This window comes from Protopterus annectens, chromosome 8.part0 (assembly GCF_019279795.1).
Source record: "Protopterus annectens isolate FY-2018-M chromosome 8.part0, PAN1.0, whole genome shotgun sequence".
Lineage (NCBI taxonomy): Eukaryota > Metazoa > Chordata > Ceratodontiformes > Protopteridae > Protopterus > Protopterus annectens.
This window is the reverse complement of record NC_056741.1, coordinates 1,680,897,790-1,680,917,859: the sequence shown is the minus strand read 5'-3', so window position 1 is coordinate 1,680,917,859 and position 20,070 is coordinate 1,680,897,790. Positions and strand designations below refer to the sequence as shown.

At 36.6% G+C, this 20,070-nt stretch overlaps 1 protein-coding gene across 10 annotated transcripts in view; it reads right to left on the bottom strand.

Moving 5' to 3' along the window:
* PKNOX2 (PBX/knotted 1 homeobox 2) overlaps window positions 1-20,070 on the bottom strand; it is a 3,468,198-nt gene that overhangs the window by 713,067 nt on the left and 2,735,061 nt on the right. For 9 of the 10 annotated variants that reach the window (XM_044081208.1, XM_044081207.1, XM_044081210.1 and 6 more), the window contains one exon: window positions 18,235-18,354. The exons of the other annotated variant lie outside the window; for it this stretch is intronic. In XM_044081208.1, coding sequence (XP_043937143.1) covers window positions 18,235-18,354 — 120 coding nt within the window. The remainder of the gene's footprint in view (window positions 1-18,234; window positions 18,355-20,070) is intronic. 10 annotated transcript variants of the gene reach the window in all.

Sequence of the window (20,070 nt, the reverse complement as noted above, 5' to 3'; positions counted from 1 at the left end):
CTTTTCATAGATGGCTCCTGTTTTCAAAGAGGTGAAGGTAAATGCATAGCAGTCTTTTCCATTTGCAAGCAAGACATAATTTTATTAACTGGACAATTAAATGGAAATGTGGGTGGGAGTTTGGCATAATGGTTAAGGTGGTTTACGTTATACATACAAGGTACAGGGTTTGATTCTCACATGGGGTGATTGGCTAGGCTTAAAGTGGCTCTCAAGGGCAGTTAGCCTAGTACTAATCTATGAATCTATGAACCTATGTGTCTGCTCCAGTGGCTGAGCTTGTAGCTATAACTGAAGCCTGTAAAACTGGCAAACATTAGTCTGCAACTATTTTTACAGGTTCTCATTGTGATTATGGAGATGTTAATGATTCTGGTACACTTTGGAAAGAAATGGGTCATTTAACATCAGCAGGGACAGTTATTAAAATGGCTGCTTTTGTTAATGAATTGTTAGATGCGTTAGAGAAGGAGATTGCAGAGGTAAAATGTGTTGCACATAACACAGATGATTTCTTTGTTATCAAAGGTAACACCTTTTGCAAACATGGTACAAGACAGGCTGCATTATATTATTTTGTTCAGGCTATATTTGTGTAGAATTGAATAAAAATAACTTCTTTCTACAGGAGTTATTGTCTTTTCAAGAACAGACAGAGGACTTTATTTATTATTTTATTTATTTTATTTATTTACATTTGTTAACCGGGAGAGTCCAACTGGACACAGGTCCATTTTCAGCGGAGGCCCGGGGAGAAAAGCTCCACATTAAGTATTATTTGCATTATACAGTTAAAAAACATATAATTTAAATATATATACATTAGTCCAGTTAAGGACGCAAGACAAGAAAACAGATGTAAAACAGCTGTAGAGCATAGTACAATTTTAAAATATGGTGACATACTAAACATGGTTAAAATGTAGTTGAGATTCATCAGTGAACAATTGATACAAACTGTTTTTGAGGTACATAACAGATATTAGCAGTTGTTGCTACAAGAAGTTAGTATTATGTGGTAGGTAGCTGGGAACAATAGTAGCCAAACTTGCTAAGAGTAGGTTGTTGACAGGGACTGAGAGAGGTAGTGGGTGGGGGAGGGAGTGGATGGTATTAGAGGGGGGTGATTGCAAGGGCATATCTGGCAAGTTTTGAAGTGTGATTTTAGTAAGGATTTAAAGTGGGTGCAAGAAGTTACAGAGGTAATTGAGGATGGGAGGGAGTTCCAGAGTTTGGCTATAGTGCAGGAGAATAAAGCTTCTCCAGCAGAGTTAATGGCTCTTGTGACCTGTAGGAGGTTTTTGTGGCTGGATCTTAGTGGTCTCATGGTTATGTAGGGTTGGAGTAGATTCTGGAGGGATGGGACTTTTAGTGGTTGGTTTATTAGTTTGTGGGTGAGTGTGAGTTGGTACCATTGAAGGAGGTGGGGGAGCTCTAGCCAGCCCAGTTCTGCAAGTGAGAGACAGTGGTGAGTACGGTAGGAAGCCCCTGTGGCAAATTTGGTTATTTTGTTGTAGCAGGTTTCGAGCTTATTTAGATCACATTGTCTAAGGTTAGTAAATACTGGAGAGGCATAGAGTAGGGTAGAGATAAGATGAGAATTTGCTACTGAAATTTTAGCTGCTTTGGTAAGTAGTTGCTGATTTCTATACAATGCTCATAGAAATGTGAATGTCAAAGTTCAGTTTATTGTCTATTTCTACTCCTAGTAATTTGGTGTGTTCTGTAGGATGGATGGTGGTGTTGTCTTTTGCTGTGATGTTAAAGTAAGAGCTGTCTAGGGTAAGTTTGGTGGGTTGGAAGATTAGTAATTTTGTTTTGTTTGGGTTGAGTATTAGTTGGGCATCGGATAACAAAGTTTCAATACAAGAAAATGCTTCCTGTGTGACTTTTTGCAGTTCTGGGAGGGAGCAGGCTATGCAAATGATGGTTGAGTCATCTGCGTATTGTACGAGTGTGCCATGTGTTGTGGCTGAGGCTAGATTATTGGTGAAAATAGAAAGAGTAGGGGTCCCAGGATGGACCCTTGGGGAACTCCTATGGAGACTGGTAGTTGGGGGGATAGGTTGTCCTGCCAAACAACTGCTTGTTGGTGGTCAGATAGGTAACTCTGAAACCAGATGATGACTGGTTGAGAGAAGGATAGGTTATTGAGAAGAGAGAGGAGTTGTTTGTGTGGTACCATGTCGAAAGCTTTAGAGAGGTCTAGGAAGGTAGCTGAGGAGAGATAACCTGCATTTTTATTTTGTAGGATAGTGTTAGAGAAAGAGAGTAAGGTGGTGGTGGTGCTATGGTTAGTTGGGAAAATATGTTGTGTGTTGGAGAGGATGTTGTTAGCAAGAAGGTGATCTGAGACTTGAGAATGAATGCATCTCTAGTATTTTGGAGAGTGGCAAGAGAATAGCTATGGGGCGGTAATTGGTTAGATCTTTGGAGGGGCCTCCTTTGTGTAGGGGAATTATGTGTGAGACTTTCCATAGTGTAGGAACATTACTTTCTGGCAGAGATCTGTTAATAAAGAGTGATACGGGGTAGGCTAGAGCGTCAGCTGCAAGTTGAATGTATTCACCTGGGAGGTTGTCTGCTAATCTGGTGATTTTAAGTTTAGTTAGTAGTTGTTTTATTTTGGCGGTAGGAACAGGAGAGAAAGAGAAGTTAATTGGGAGATTGCTAGTTCTAGTTGATGGTATGGGTTTATGGGGGGGGGTTGTGTTGTCTAGCTAGTGATAGTACGGTTTGTGTGAAGTGATTGTTGAAAGAGGTAGCAATATTTTCGGAGGAGTGAGTTAAGTTAGGAGTGGGTGTACTTACTTTACCTGGGTGGAGGATGGAGTTTATTGAGGACCAGAATTGTTTGGGATTATGTTGGGAGGAGGTAAGGGCAGACTGGTAGTATTGGATTTTGTCCTGTTTTATAAGCTTTTTGGTTCTATTGCGTAGTTCTAGGAATTTTTGCCTAGTAGAGGGGGTTTTGCTTTTGCACCAGTTGTCCCCTGCTTTATCCCTGTTTTTCATTTCAGACTTCGTGTTTTTTTCTAGCCATGGGGACTGTTGGGCTCTAGTTCGGGAACATCTTATGGGGGCATGGTAATTAAGGATGCTTAGGAATGTTTTATTAAAGTAGTCAACTGCGTCATCTAGTTTGAGGTATTTCAGAGGGTTGAAGTTAGTTTTTTTGAGTATTTGATGGTAGATGATGGGTTTTGCTTTATAAAGGTGTTTTCTTAGTAAGAAGGTTGGGGAGTGATCACTGAGGCTGTCAGATAAGCAGCCTGCTATATATGACTGGGGACTCTTATTGACTAGTATCCAATCAAGGGTAGTGTGTTTGTTGGAGTTATTTATCCTAGTAAGTGACTGGACTAGTTGGCTGAAGCTATGAAGATTTACCTGATGGGTTGGGTGGTTGCTAGAGCAGGATTGCCAGTCAGTGTTGAAGTCTCCTAGAATTAAAGTTTCTTGGGGTAGGTGGTGAGTAGTCTAGCTGAGGAGGTTTTCAAGTGGAGGGATGTTGCGGCCAGGTGGGAAGTAGCAATCTATTATGTTTAGGGTTTTATTCTGGTTTATTTTAAGGTTGGCATATATTATTTCTTCCTTACCTATTTGGGGAGCTGCTAACTTTAAGATCTGGATGTCTAGATGCTGCTTAAATATTATAGCTATACCACCTCCTTTTTTGTTTAATCGGTCTACTCTCAGTTTATTGTAACCAGCAGGGAGGATTTGCTCATTAGTAATGTGTGGTTTTAACCATGTTTCTGTAAGGATCACTACATCAGGGGAGTAGAAGTCTATTCATGCACCTTTTTGCATATACTTCTAATATTTAGGCTTATCAGAAGGAGGTTGGTTGGCTTTCTATTGGCTGTGATTTGGGAGATGTGGTTTGTAGTCTGATTATGAGGGGAGGGGTTGGAGATAGAGGGACCAGGATTAGGATGGATGTCTCCACTGAGTGCTAGCTTGGATATGGATGAGATTATTAGTTTTATCAATTTTTGTATATGCTTGCTTATAAGGGAAGTTTTTTGATTGTGTTCTGTGGGCAATAGGTATGGTGGTAGGGTTATGTTAGGTTGAGGGGTTGTTTTTAGTTTAGATATTGTGGTCTGTAGTCTATATAGAGGGTGTATTGGGAAGGTTGTTGACCTGATGAGAGAGTAGTAGAGTAGAGGTGAGATATGAGTGGTGGTGTGCGTGGTGGTACAGTGGTAATGGTTGAGTGCAGGAATGGTGGAGGTTTGTAAGATGTGATGTATGCAAGGAGTGTACATGCATTGACTATAGGTATGGTTTGCTTGTACATAGCTGAGTAGGAGGGATAGTAGTGAGAAGTTGTAGGAGGAAGTATAGGTGTGGTGATTTTATAAGTTGAGGGGTGGGAGGGGTTACTGTTTGTAATAAAGGTAGGACCACTGGGGGTGGGTGAGAATTGGGGGAAGGGAGGGGAGCGTAGCGAGCAACAGATGAAGGAAGACTATCAGTAGGTTTATAGGTTATAATGAAAAGGGCTGGTCCTGATTAGGCTGCAATTGGTCTTGTGGGGAGGGGGAGGATCAGAATAGACCAGAAAAGTGGTGGATAACTATAGTATGATGAAAAGGGCTGGCCCTGATTTTACAGATATGCAAGTCTACAGAAACAATAAGAAAAGGCAGTAGTTACTCTAACTTTCTTGTTTTGCATACATGTCTTATTGAAATAAAATAAGCCAATTTTACCAAGGAGTTATGTGGAAATTAGGAAGACAAGAATTTATAAGAGAAAAGGTTTAGCAGTAGTAGAGAAACAGCAGAGCTTACAAATAGTACAGCATCTAAAGACAGATTACAGTTAGAAGTACAGAATGGGGGTCAGCAAATATTCTGAAATAAGAAAATCTATAGGTACTTTGGACTTACTTGTTTTGCATACCTTTCTTTGAAATAAAATAAACACTTTTAACCAGGAGTATGTGGGATTTAGAAAGACCACAAGTTATAGGAGAAAGGGTTTAGTAATACTAGAAAAACAGCAGGGCTTACAAATAGTCTTTTGCAAAGGGGCAGTGGGTATATTATATTATATTATTCCAAGTTACATTAATTATACAAAATACACACATATATATATATATATATCATATTATATTTTATTACATTTGATTACATCATTTTACATCATATTAGATTTTTATAATAACATATTATACTAGTATATTCATACCATTACATACACATACATACAGTGAGTATATGGGATTGATTATAATAATCATGAATCTCATACAGATACACACACATATATAGTTGAACATAGGTAAAAAAACACATATTCAAAGTTTTTAAAACAATATAACAGTGTTTTTAATATGTGGTGCACATGTAATTTGTTTATATATAAACAATATTTAGGTTTCCTTTTGGAGCACGCTGATTTTAGGATTTATTAGTTTTACTAATTTTGGTAGAAAAATTTATAGTGTGTTGTTTAGTAAATCAAGACAATTTTGTTTCTTTTAGAGAATAATAGAATGAATGACGTATTAATTGGTGGAAGTGTTTTTATTGGTTGATGGATTTTCAAATGTGATATTTAACCAAGGTCTTTTGCACTTGAAAATTTTTCAGTCTGATGAAGGTGGAGTTACGTTTTTCCACCGAAAGCGCTTACTGATAATTATTTCAAATAAACAGCCTGCGCGGTCACCTGTGGGTCGTTTCCGTTTATTCCACTTTTTGTTTTTTTCCAGTCAGTTTCATTCCTGTATTTCCACGTCGAGTGGTAACGGTAATGCTGAACAGGGGTCGGAGCACAGTAGGTCTGTTTCTCAAGTGCTGTTTTCCCAGGATGATGAGGGGAATGAAGTCAGCGTGTCCAACGCAAGACAGGACAGGGGGCGCTCTCCAGGCGATCTTACTGTCTTGGTTAACTTGCTGATGGTTAAAGTTGATCAGCTTTCACAAAAATTGGAAACAAAATTAACTCCCATTGCCACGAGTTCTTTGCAGCATAACCCTGTGATTGTGGATAGTAACATCGGGGCTCCACTGACATCGAGAAGGAGCAATGGACATCAAGCACCACAGGAGCATGAAACGCAGCCTGTGGTGGGACATTCTCCAACATTGGTACACAGAAATAGGGGGTCCATGAACAATATGAATCCAGGCCAAGGGCATATTAATACAGGAACAATACCTAATATAACAGCGTTTTTGGTAAACAAGGATTTTTTTACTACTAGTACCAACGATGCGGAGGACAATCAGGAACCTTTGGTGAGCACTTTTCTAGATAGTTGTTTGTTTTCATTTTCTAATTAAAGGATTTTCACCAGTCTTGGAGAAGTTTATTGGATACTACTGTGCCTTTTGCATTCTGTTGTGCACTTTTCTAGATAACTTGAATGCCTTTGATTTAAAATTATTTCACTGTAGGAAACTACAGCTTGAAGTTTCCTACTTACAGCAATGCATTAATAAAAAAATCATCCCCAAGGGGTTGCGACAATGGCGCTTCCCCACTGGATTAGTGCACAATTCTGTTTTTTACAAAGAACTGTTGGAATTGTTCGATAAACAAGGCTTTGAGTTCCTCATGTCTTTGATTAATTTTTACATAAGTGAAATTAATGGTTTACAGGAGGAACTTATTGGGCTGGAGGCTTCTCTACAGCAGGATTCAGATTTCATTAGATACAAATATGATTATCTGAGAATAATTTCCAGTATTGAGGCATCTATATCTAAAATGCTACTCAACAGAAAAAGAATGATTGACAGAGATATTCTGGACTACAAGAATAATAAAGCTTATCCTGCCCCTCCTTTAAGTCAAGGTTCTTTTGGTACTTCACTGTTGAATCCGGGGGATAATAACCCTAATCAGAGAACAACTGAGCCAAGGGATGAGAACACCATTCCACCTGTACGCAGGAGTGAACGGATCAGGAACAACAACAATAACTTCGGCCATCGGAACAATTCTGTGGAGGCTGAATTTCGGGCAGATGTTGATGAAACCAATCAGGGTTTTCCCATGGCCAGGGATAGACAGTCCAATACGGTGGGCCAGAACAACCATGGCCACAACAATCAGGGGAGGACACAGAGGAGGAAGAGGGGGAACCAGCGGAGGAGATAATTATATCTTCCTCCAGTATGGGACCCATTATTTGTTCCAATAACCAAGGTGACTTCCATGTGTATAATTACACAATTTTAACAGTAAACCCGGAAATGGTGGACTTTTTTTCTAAAGGACTAACATTTGTGCCGGACAAAAGGTGTGATATTGTGAAGACCATTATTGATTTAAAAATGTACACACGTAAACTTAATTTAGCTTACTGTTTAGGTAACACTCCTTCCTTAATTAATGCCCACAGAGTGTCTAGCATTTTTAATCCTCCATTAAATGGATTATTAAACATTTTTGAAAAAATATGTGAACAAGACCTGAGGGTAATGGCATCTGAATGGGCAAACATACCATTTAGGAAGGGTAGGTGTGATTTGAATATTTCAGACACCGAATTGGCATTTTTAAACCTTTTGAATGAGTGCAACATTAGGGTCATGGCCCCTGACAAGGGGGGTGGTCTCATACTTATGGATGAATATGAGTATGAGAATAAGATGCATCAACACCTTCAGTCCAACAAATACATACCATCAAGTTTGAATGAGATCAATATGGCATACAAAAAAATAAGGGGAATTTTGGATGATCTTTTTCTAGAAGGTTCTATTGATTCTGATATGTTCCAGTTTCTTAGCATGCCAGCCCCAAGAATTCCCACCCTGTTTGGCACTCCAAAAATTCATAAAGACGTAATTAACCCCCCATTCAGACCAATTGTAGATGGGAGGGGTTCTATTATGTATGCGTGTGTCAAAATAGTGGATGGGATTTTAAAACCCTTATTGAAGCAAGAATCACAAATTTGTAGGGATTCATGGGGCTTTTTGGAACATATTAACAACCTTCAATTTGACACAAATGTTATTTTCCTGGTGGTTGACATCAAAGATTTATACACGGTGATACCCCACAACATAGGCATTGAATGGACCATCAAATTCATGCTTGGCAAAGGTGCGGCCAGTGGGCACACCTATCTTGTTGAAACTTTGCTGGATTTGGTACTGGCAAATAATTTTTTGGTATTTAAAAATTATTATTATTTACAGAAAACGGGGATAGCTATGGGCTCCCCATGTGGCTGCACCTTTGCGAATAGTGTCTTGGCTTACTGGGAACATCACCATTTGTTTGAGAACCCCTTGTACAAACAGTATGTCACCTGGTACACCAGGTACCAAGATGACATGTGCTTTTTGTGGAATGGGTCGCATGAAATGGTACCACATTTTATTGATAGTCTGGCACAGATGACAGATTTTTTTGGAATTCATCTATACAATAGGTCATGATGAAATGGAATTCTTGGATGTAAAGTTAGTTAAGGACATACAATTTAACAAATTTAAGTCGACAATTTATAGAAAACCAACTTTTTCAAATTGTTATCTCCACTTTACCAGCTCTCACCCCTATCACCAAAAACGTAGTGTGGTGAAGGGACAATATGTGAGAGCGGCCAGAATGGTTTCAGAGGAAGAGGATTTCAAAAAATAATGTGAATTCCTGTGTTCAATGTTTTTAAAGAGAGGGTACCCAGAAACACTAATACAGGAAGTCAAGGAAGAAGTGGTGAACAAAAGAGAAAATGGGCATTTTCGTCCTATACTGGGTGGAGGTACCACGTCAGGGTCAGTTAACATGAATTCAAGTGAAATTCCCTCCATTAGTTTTCTTTTTACATATTGTATTGATTTTAAATCAATAAAGGAAATCATTTCTAGAAATTGGAGAATTTTACACGAGGATAAAACCTTGGTTAAAGTTATAGGAACACAGCCTAATTTTACTTATAGGAGGGGCATTAACTTGAAAAATCTAGTTGAAAGATCCAAAGTAAATAACAACAGGGGGAGAGCAGGCATGACCAAATGTGGGATGTGTACGTATTGTAGACACATTCAACCCGGGGTGAAAATAGACATTAATGGAAAAGCTTTTTTGATTAATGGCAAGTACAACTATGATTCCAAAGGGGTAGTGTATGTGGCCATTTGTAGGGGATGTCCAGCATTTTATATCGGTAAAATCGACAGACCCCTTAAGAAAAGGATATACGAACACCTTTATGCCATCAATAGACTAGACATGACGAACACTTTGGCGAAACACATTAGTTCTTACCCAGACCATAGTTTTGCCTTCACAGTTATCCAACAAGTAGTTCCCCCCATTAGAGGGGGCCCTTGGCAGTTATGGTTGGAGGAGCAGGAGCTGTTTTGGCAGATAAGAACCTCTGCATATGTTCCTCCGGGGTTGAACGAGACGGTCTCAATAAAATGCATTCTTAAGCTTAGGGCTTTAAAAAGATAAAATAAAAAGACAAATTAATGGAAAGTTTAAAGGCAAAAGTTAAGTTTTGTTTTTAAAATAAAAAGGGCTAGTGATGTATTAATGGTATCATCAGTTTTATGAATGCAGTAAATAATGTGAAAGGTTTTTTGTACCACACAAACATCTTTTTTTTGCAAAGGGGCAGTGGGTATATTATATTATATTATTCCAAGTTACATTAATTATACAAAATACACACACACACACACACACACATATATATATATATATATATATATATATATATATATATATATATATCATATTATATTTTATTACATTTGATTACATCATTTTACATCATATTAGATTTTTATAATAACATATTATACTAGTATATTCATACCATTACATACACATACATACAGTGAGTATATGGGATTGATTATAATAATCATGAATCTCATACAGATACACACACATATATAGTTGAACATAGGTAAAAAAACACATATTCAAAGTTTTTAAAACAATATAACAGTGTTTTTAATATGTGGTGCACATGTAATTTGTTTATATATAAACAATATTTAGGTTTCCTTTTGGAGCACACAGATTTTAGGATGTATTAGTTTTACTAATTTTGGTAGAAAAATTTATAGTGTGTTGTTTAGTAAATCAAGACAATTTTGTTTCTTTTAGAGAATAATAGAATGAATGACGTATTAATTGGTGGAAGTGTTTTTATTGGTTGATGGATTTTCAAATGTGATATTTAACCAAGGTCTTTTGCACTTGAAAATTTTTCAGTCTGATGAAGGTGGAGTTACATTTTTCCACCGAAAGCGCTTACTGATAATTATTTCAAATGAACAGCCCGTGCGGTCACCTTGCACAGCTTGCAAAGGGAGACTGCTGTTCAGAAGTACAGTATGGGGAGGGGCAAACTAACGTATGTGATGGAGTGCTTTACTTAAAAATAGAAATTAAACAAGGGCTAGCAATTAAAGTTTGTCTGGAAGATAAAACATACTTTTGTATAGTTTGAAAATAACACTCATTTCAAGGTTGCCTGGTTCTGTTAAAGAGCACTGCAGGTCAGTAGATCGAACTTTGCTTTGGTGGGATCCAGAGAAAGAAGTTAAAGGAAAAGAGGTTTTGTATAGTTTGAAAATAACACTCATTTCAAGGTTGCCTGGTTCTGTTAAAGAGCACTGCAGGTCAATAGATCGAACTTGGCTTGGTGGGGATCCAGAGAAAGTAGAATTAAAAGGAGAAGTTTTTGTATATTTTGAAAATAGCACTCATTCCAAGGTTGCCTGGTTCTGTTAAAGAGCACTGCAGGCCAATAGATCGAACTTGGCTTGGTGGGGATCCAGAGAAAGTAGAATTAAAAGGAGAAGCTTAGGTATGAGCACTCCATCCAAAGAGACAAGCAGAGATAAGGAAGCAGATAAGCAATGGCTGCAGTCACTGTCCCAACTTGCTGTAGTGCCATCAAGATGGTCATCTAGTAGCCTCACTAAATTTCTTAAATCAGTTAGTAAAAACCTACCATCTGTCTTTCCATTTTGGCAAAAATACTTTAATAAAACAAATTTCCACTGATTGTGATCCCCCTCATCTCTCAGAATTTATTCAATATTTTGTAAATACTTGTGTAATTTGTTTAGAATATAATGTGTCTAAATCATTATCTACACCCTCACAATCATTAATAAAGTCTTCAAGATCCTTTTGTTCCCATCAGTGGAACTTTATTGAACTTCCTTAAACGAGAAAATTTTATTATCTGTTGGTAATTGTTGACATTTTTCTGGATGGGTTGAAGCATATCTATGCATTAAGAATGATGCACACACAGTAGCAAAGAAATTATTAACTGAACATATTCTTAGATTTTGTGCTCCCAGTTGCATTCATTGAATCTCTGGCTAAAGCTCCCATTTTTCTAGTCAAGTAATAGCGCAACTTTCTAGAATCTTAAATGTTCCATTGTCCCTATAGACTGCAGGCTTTGTGGATAGTGAATAGAGAGCTAATCAGACAATTAAGCTTAGGCTAGCTAAAGTTTTATTTAGTATTAGAAGTGCAGTTATTGCCCCTAGAAAATTGCCCTCTCATGAAATCCTCATGGGCAGACCGATAAGAATGCTTGCTTCCCCTCTCTCTATGAGTTTAGAATTGCACAATATTGATTAGTCCATGCTTTAGTATACTAAATTCCTATGTTCTCTTTTGCAGAAATACCACAGTGTCATTTTGCATGCAGCCCAACAACCAACAGAGCAGCCTCACTATGACCTGTGCCCTGGAGACTTTGTACACATCAAAGTTTGCATTCCCAAAGAAACTCATTTAGCCCCAGATGGAAAGAATCATACTTGGTTTTGTTCACAACTGCTATTGCTATTCATTGTGAGAGCCTCTCCACCTGGATTTATGTGTTGCATTTCAAAAAGACCCTCCCTTGCAAGGAGTACAACCAACACAACATTGATCTCAGACCACATGAAACAGCAGAACCTATAGCCAGCTGAACTGGACAACAAATCATGGATACTGTTGCATTCAGAAGTGATAATGACATTTTGCCATCCAAATCAAATCTAAAACCAGCTGTGAACTGTTTGCCATCCAACTCGATTCCACATCCACCATTCAGATTGTATCCAGAACTGAATGCAATTAAGTTACCCTTGTAACCAAACCAGAAGGTTAAATCCTATAATTCTGCCACCTCATCCTCACCTGATTCAACTTCCAGTGATTCTTCTTGGACCTCAATAATAGTTTTTTTTGCTTCCAAACATTACTGACTCATCCTGCCTTTTGCATGCTGGTTTAGACATTGCCTTGTTTAGATAATGTTTCTTTTCAAAATCATCTGAGATAAAGGCCCTTGGCCAATGACTTTTTGGTAACCGATTTCATTTGTATAATGAACAACCCACCCAACATCTTTGTTTACAGTTTCTTCAAAAGCCCTCACCAGCCAAAACATGCTTATTTTTCATTGGGACCAGTCATTGCTACTGTTACTGTGCTTTTCATCATTTTGTTTCAAATGCTTTTGCTAGCCAAAACCGTAACAGCTTCATCCTCTGCAACTATTGGAAATGTAGGTACCAAATCATTACTTAACAGATATACATAGTTTGCTAAAAACAGAAACAGGTGTTCAGTTAAAACTGAATTGACAGTACCTGAATGGTATCCTAGATTTAATACTTTTACAGCTGCCTTGCTTACTTACGCACAGACCCTCAATGTTAGCAGCTGCTGGGTTTATGCACATATTCCTACTGCTGATGGTGGTACTCCATTAATTCCTATACCAGTGACTAATTCAGATCTTCAAATTGCATTTTTCCTTATTTTTCTTGCTAAAAACTGGAAGAATAAACATGTTTCTTCCCCCTTTACTGTAACGCAGCTTCAACTGTCAATGACAATTAAAGGATATCTTTACTATCAGAAAAATGGAACACTTTGTCAGAATTAATGCTTGCAGTTTCACCTGGAAAATTCATTATGGAGCTGGAGGGCAGGGCATAGCAGCACTGCATGAATATTACTACATTTGTGGAAATCAAGCTTATCCCTGGTTACCTACAGACTGGCCTGGCTGTTATATAAGTTGTGTTATTCCAGCTACTCGACATACAGCTGATTTACTGGAAGAAAAGAGCTGCAATCTTCATCACAAGAGAGACATTAAAGATATTCCTAATCCAGCTGGAAAGATAAATGCTGTGACGACCCACCACTGGACCAGTAATCAAGGAGCCTCAATCCTCACCACTGACCCCTGTTAAAGTGCCTCAGTGAAATATCAAAGTCCATGAATACAAACCTTTGAGGCAACACCGCTGTATCGAAGAAAACTTTTTAATAGCAAAACACAAAATAAAAGCAGTATACCAAGTAAGCGCTTTCACGTTAGATTGAACGCTTTATCAGACAGAAGAAAATCCATTTTGCAATTTTTGATTGGCTCAGATTGCTGGCATCACAGCCATCAAAAAAAACAATTGTCCTCTTCTATTCAATGCAGAACAGCAGGCTATTCCTGCATTGAACAGAAATGGCTCCGCTTTGCCATTTTTGAATGGCTCGTATGATGGCATATGAGCCAATCAAAATGCTGGTTGCTTGAGTTCCGGATAATGGGAACTTTACTGTATGACTACTGAGTTTTTCTTCACGTATTCTGTCCAACTCGTTATTGTTTTTCATTGCACTCCACTATGAAACATATGTTCTTTGATTTTCTCATTACAACATTTTTTTCACTTTTATGTTTTCTAGTGTAACATGATACTATGTGATTTAAAATATTTAAATGTAACATGATACTTCGTGATTGAAAACATCTGTACTTGAGTTTTGAAATATTGTGATTGTAGAGCTTTTCTCCATGGGCCTCTGCTGAAAATAGGCACTTTCTGGCCCAGTCAGGCTTTCCTGGTAAAAAAATAAATAAATAAATAAATAAATAAAAGGTCAATTAATTAAATAAATAAATAACAAAGAGTGTTCATGTCAGCTGCAGAATGAAACAGCATGTGAAAAATGTAAAACACAACTCCACACGAACTATTACTCCAAACAGACAAGGAAGCCAAGCCAATGATCCACAAAAAGGTTTTATTTAGCGCTTTCATCTCCACAATAGAAACTTCTTCAGAATAAACTTAGCTACCATCCAACACCCTTTATACATATGTTAATTAATCAATTAATGACATCATGTGCCTCTTAAAGAAATATATGTTTCTTACTATTAAATCCTTCCTTTTAAAACCATTCCTTTCCTTAAAACATAACCCCAAAATAAAAAACAACTACACACATATGTTTTACATTGTACAACCATATACATTGTCATAATACCAAGTTAAAACCCTCCGTTTTGTCACAAAAAAAATTGTGCTTCTAGTCTTAAAACAGAATTAATGGATACCGCACTATTTAGTCCAAGATATTCAGATACATTGGTCCTAATTTGCCATCTAAGCTCTTTAAATTCTAGGTAGTCATTCAGTGGACCTCCTCTTTCCCCAATTTTACCTGATCTATAATAATAAACTTAAAACTATGTCCTTCATGACCTATTATATGTACAGCGAGGCCTTTTTTTGTATCTTTTTTGCCTGTGTCATAGTAGTGCTGATACACCCTGCTCCTAAAAGCATTAATAGTTTTTCCAATATAAAAACTGGAACACATGGAGCATAGGGCTAAATATACCACAGCTTTACTACTACATGAAAACCTTCTATTAATTGTGCATTTACTGTAATTAGGAATATGTATCTCTTTTGCTTCAATTCTATGTTGAAATTGCAAACAGAACCCACATTTTACCACACCATTCCTGTTACTTGTATCTTGTTTTTGTCGTTCCAACATATTTTTTAAACTACATTCCTTTTTGTATACAATTCTAGGGGATATCCCCACCAATTGGAGCTGTTCTGGGTCTGTGCTGAAAATATTCCAGTTATGTCTAATGATATCCCTGATGTTGTAAAACTGATTATTATATCTGAAGGGGACGAAATATCCACTATTCATTTTCTGTGCCACTTCTTTTAAAATGTTGTTAACATATAATATAGGGTACCCTCTTTTTGTTAACATGCCCTTCAGGATCTCAATTTGTTCTAAAAATTAATTATAGTCAGATACCATCCTGGCCAGCCTTACCCCTTGACCTTTTATTAACGATTTCTTTTGATGGAGGAGGTGAGAGCTATCATAATGCAGGAGATTATTTCAATATGTGTACTTTCTAAATATTGTGGATAAAAATTGATTAGTGGTCCCATCCTTCCTAATAGCTATATCCAAATAATGGACTTCATCGACACTTATTGAGTGTGTAAATTCCAAAAATTCAGTACTATTTTTTATAAATGTCAAAAAGTTTTCCAACTCATCCATATCATTATTCCATAGAATAATTATATCATCCAGGTAATGCCCGTAAAATGTCCAATATTTCACAAAGAGACTCTTAAAAATAAGTTCCCTTTCCCAAAAAGCCAACACAATATTAGCAAAAATGGAGGCACATACTGCCCCCATTGCTACCCCTTTGACTTGTTTAAATAGCTGTTGTTCAAATGTAATAATATTAGTATCAAGCACATGTTCCATTAATGTTCTGACTGTCAGTATATGATTATGATTTTAAAGTGGTGTACTGGCCAAGATATTGATAAACCAAGTCTATCCCAGTATTGTGGTGTATGACAGAAAATAAGTCTCGGGTATCAATAGTAATAAAAATCAAATGATCACTATACATTTCTTTTTTGTTAAAAAGTCCCAAGAGTCTTTTAAGACCCAAGGGCAGTCCCTAAGTATATCCTATAAACCTTGCTATAGGATAAAATCTTTGATGCACAGGCATCAACTATTGGTCTCAATGGCAGATCTACAAGGTCTTTATGTATCTTGGGCACACCAAAATCGTTGGTATTCTCGGATGTTTAACTAACATATATTGGTATTCATCAGTAGTAATTTGTTGATTCAATACCAATTCATCTAACATAACATCCACTTTCCTTTAACAGATGTTATTTTCATTCAGGCTGATTTCACAATAGGTGTCCCCATATAACAATATAAACATTTTGTCTCTCTCTCTCTCTCTCTCTATATATATATATATATATATATATATATATATTGTTATTCATAATGACAAGACCTCCGCCTTTATCGGGTTTATCGGGTTTCATAACCCTTATCTCAGTATTGTTGCAAATTTGCTTCAACAATGCCATTTCTTCTTTATGTTACTTCCCCATTCACTTCCACTAATCATTGTTCTAAACATTTTTCTAATGTCATTCTCACACATTTTTTTTCAAAAATCAATACTGTTGGGTGTAAAGTGGTGTTAAATAGACTACACGTTTTACAAATTTGTCTTTCACCAAGGGTATTAAAAGTCTCTTTAAAATAAAATTCACTTTCTTCTCCACAAAAGAAACTTCTTCACAATAAACTTAGCTACCACCCAGCACCCTTGATACATAGATTACATACATTACAGTGATGTTGAATTTAATGGTCTGGTAGCTGACCTTTTTGAAAAAGGTTTATCCTTTGTACCTACAAAAAAGCATCATTAGATGAAACTTTAATAGCCCTTAAATTATATACTAGGAAATTTAACTCTGAAATTTTGTACGTCTTGCCTAGAAAGAATGGTATCAATCGTAAGTGCAACACTTTCTCCAGCTGCTTTACCATAGTTTCTAGTGAACTGCTCTTTTGCACAGAAGAAGTAACTGTGGTTCATAATGATTTCACTTCTGCCCACACAAATACCATCTCTTGCATTATTACCTCACATTCCACGAGTGCATTCACTTTACAGAGAATGTTCTATTTTTTTCTCCATTGTAACAATTCACATTTCAACTTTCCATTAGATGTGCTGTCTTCCTTCTATTTTTCCTTATACACTTTTCTCTTCCCAAGGGGTCCTATTTCCCTCAGCAAATTGTGACTTTAGCGAGATATGGAGACCTGTACCAGACTAATGCTACTATCTTCCACAACAGCCAAACATAACCTTTACCCTTTGTGTGGTGGTAGTATGGGGAAAGTTTTACAATTAAAATCTCAAGATTGAGATGTTCACAGATGGAAAATTCGAAACACATGTTCGAATTTTGATCTGACTGAACAGCTCAATGTTTGAAAGTTTATATTAGCGAATGAACTGTGCATTCGCTGATATAAATTCGAAGAACTATACAGAGATCGCAGTACAGTGCTGTTTGGGAAATTCATCCCTTTCCTCACTTTAGTGAGATCTCGGAGTTGGAATATATAGTTAGCAGGGGGGTGTGGGAAGCGCAGGGGGGTTTGCCCCCTTGCAAAAATGTAATGTTAGGTATAGGAGTTTACTTTACGTGAGCTCCTATATGGACATCACGTGATGTGTTTGATATCCAAGGTCGAATCTGCTGAATTCAATCAGTGGATTCGACATCATGACTTCTTTTTTTTTTACTTTCGAGTTTTGGTTTCGATATGTCGAACACAAATTATTTTGTCATTTGACATATTGATAGTACACCATGGAGAAATAACATGGGGGTAAAATTAATAACACATTTATAACAAAGCTAAAATACTGGAAATATAGTAGTGAACATAAGAAAAATGCCAGTAGTGTATGTCACTTTTGAAATAAAGAAGGATTGTATTTGGAACAGGTGTAAGCCAGCTCTTCTGGGCAAAGCAGAAGAATTAGACAGCAGGTTAACATGACTAGCAATTGATACAAGTGAGGAAAGACACCAAAAGTGGAGAAAATTGTTCAGTGAATCTATTTTTCTGTATGTAAAATTATTCTAAGATGATAGCTACAAGTTTACTCTGTCTTTACTACATGGATGCAGAAAGGACTTACATGACTTTTTCAGTTTCTACAAGGAAAAAGTAAATAGAAATAACTTGCAAGAATTTCAGAAGAAAACTACTGTAGATTGAAAAGTACCAAATTTGATTTGCAGCCCTACAATTAAAATGTTTTACCAAAAGAAAAAAATCTCAATAGAAATCTTGCTTTAAAGCAAAACCTCAAAAGCAAACAAGCAACAAATAGAACTTAGTCTAAATGGATATCTCCAAACAATCCTACAGTTTAAGCAGAAATAAGTACAGTTCATCTAATAATAGTGCTTCATCAATGTAGTCAATATGATTTTTTCATGTTTTGGGACTATTAAGATTTAGCAAATTTGCTGAAATGTAAAAGGAAAAAAGCACAATTTTATGTTATGAAGCCCTCTCTGCCCTCACCATTAGATGCTGGAATAGCCAGGAACGCATGATATTGGTGGCATACTTCGGTAAGACTCCTCTCTTGTTCTTTGACTTCTTGTCCTCACTGTCAAGTAGGGTGCTGAGGTCCAGGTTAACCTTTAAACAGAAGAGAATGGAAACAACTTAGCAGCAGTGAAGGAAAAAAAGGGGACTGTATTGGCACTGAGTGTATTGGCTGCAGTTCATGCATGAGCAAGGCATGATCCTTGATACCTAATATCTCGGGGGGGGGTGTCACGCAGGTGTTTTTAGGTTATGCATTTCAAAATGCTATTCCTGCAAGTCCAAAAGTCTCATAAAAAGCTATTTGTAGCAACCTGTTAAAGCCTGAAAAGAAACAAGTGACAAGTTTTGCTAGCTGCTAAGCCTATCTTGCTGCCGTTTCTCCTCTGTTCATAATAAGGCCAGTAATTCACTCAAAACCTACTTTAATGAGTTCCCTATCAGAAAATGTAAGATCTGTGACTTCTGACACTTTAGAAAAGTAAACTGCAACTGAAATAAATTGTAAATTCCAAAACTCGTTGTCACAATTTTTTTGGCAGAAGTGCTTCATCTCCAGCATCCCTAAAATGCAGAGTGTATACTTGCTAATTTCATGCAATAACTCTGGGGTCACTGCACCACTGAGGAGGAGGAAGAATACTGAGAGAAAATAACAACCTTGGATTTAGGATGCATTCCCATACACTTGTGCTTTTAGTTTTGCTTTTCCAATAATTACAATTACAGTTCTTGGAATTTCAATACAAATCAAGTTTTGTGTATTCTTAGTACTGAAAGACACCAATTCAACCTGGGAATAGATGTTAACTAGTGATTGTTTCTGCTAATCTTGTACCAGAACAAATACAAGGATAATTTCTAAAGTAACAAATCTAAAGATAAAAAACATCAGCAACTAAGATTAATGGACTGCTTACTACAAATAAAAAAATCAGAAAAGCTAAACAGTAGGCAGTCCAATACATGGCCAGGGTAAATAAAAAGCAAAAGTTTATTAAAAGAAGGTAATCGCTTTTGAGCTTAGTACCTGTGAAAGTAGTTACCTTGTTTTAATAAACATTAGCTCTTTATTTAACTTGGCCATGTGTCGGACTGCCTACTTTTAGCTTTTTTGATTATTTTATCATTTGTTTATTTACTGACATTTGTTAACCGGGTTAGTCCAACTGGGTTTTGGCCCATTTTCAGTGGAGACCCGAGGAGAAAAGCTCCAGAAATACATAAAATCAATTTTGATAAAGAGAATAGTAATAAAACTCAGGTTACATTCATAGAGAATAGTAATAAAACTCAGGTTACATTCATAGAGAATAGTAATAAAACTCAGGTTACATTCATACAGAATAGTAATAAAACTCAGGTTACATTCATACAGAATAGTAATAAAACACAGGTTACATTCATAGAGAATAGTAATAAAACTCAGGTTACATTCATAGAGAATAGTAATAAAACTCAGGTTACATTCATAGAGAATAGTAATAAAACTCAGGTTACATTCATACAGAATAGTAATAAAACTCAGGTTACATTCGTAGAGAATAGTAATAAAACTCAGGTTACATTCATATAGAATAGTAATAAAACTCAGGTTACATTCATAGAGAATAGTAATAAAACTCAGGTTACATTCATAGAGAATAGTAATAAAACTCAGATTACATTCATACAGAATAGTAATAAAACTCAGGTTACATTCATAGAGAATAGTAATAAAACTCAGGTTACATTCATAAAGAATAGTAATAAAACTCAGGTTACATTCATAGAGAATAGTAATAAAACTCAGGTTACATTCATACAGAA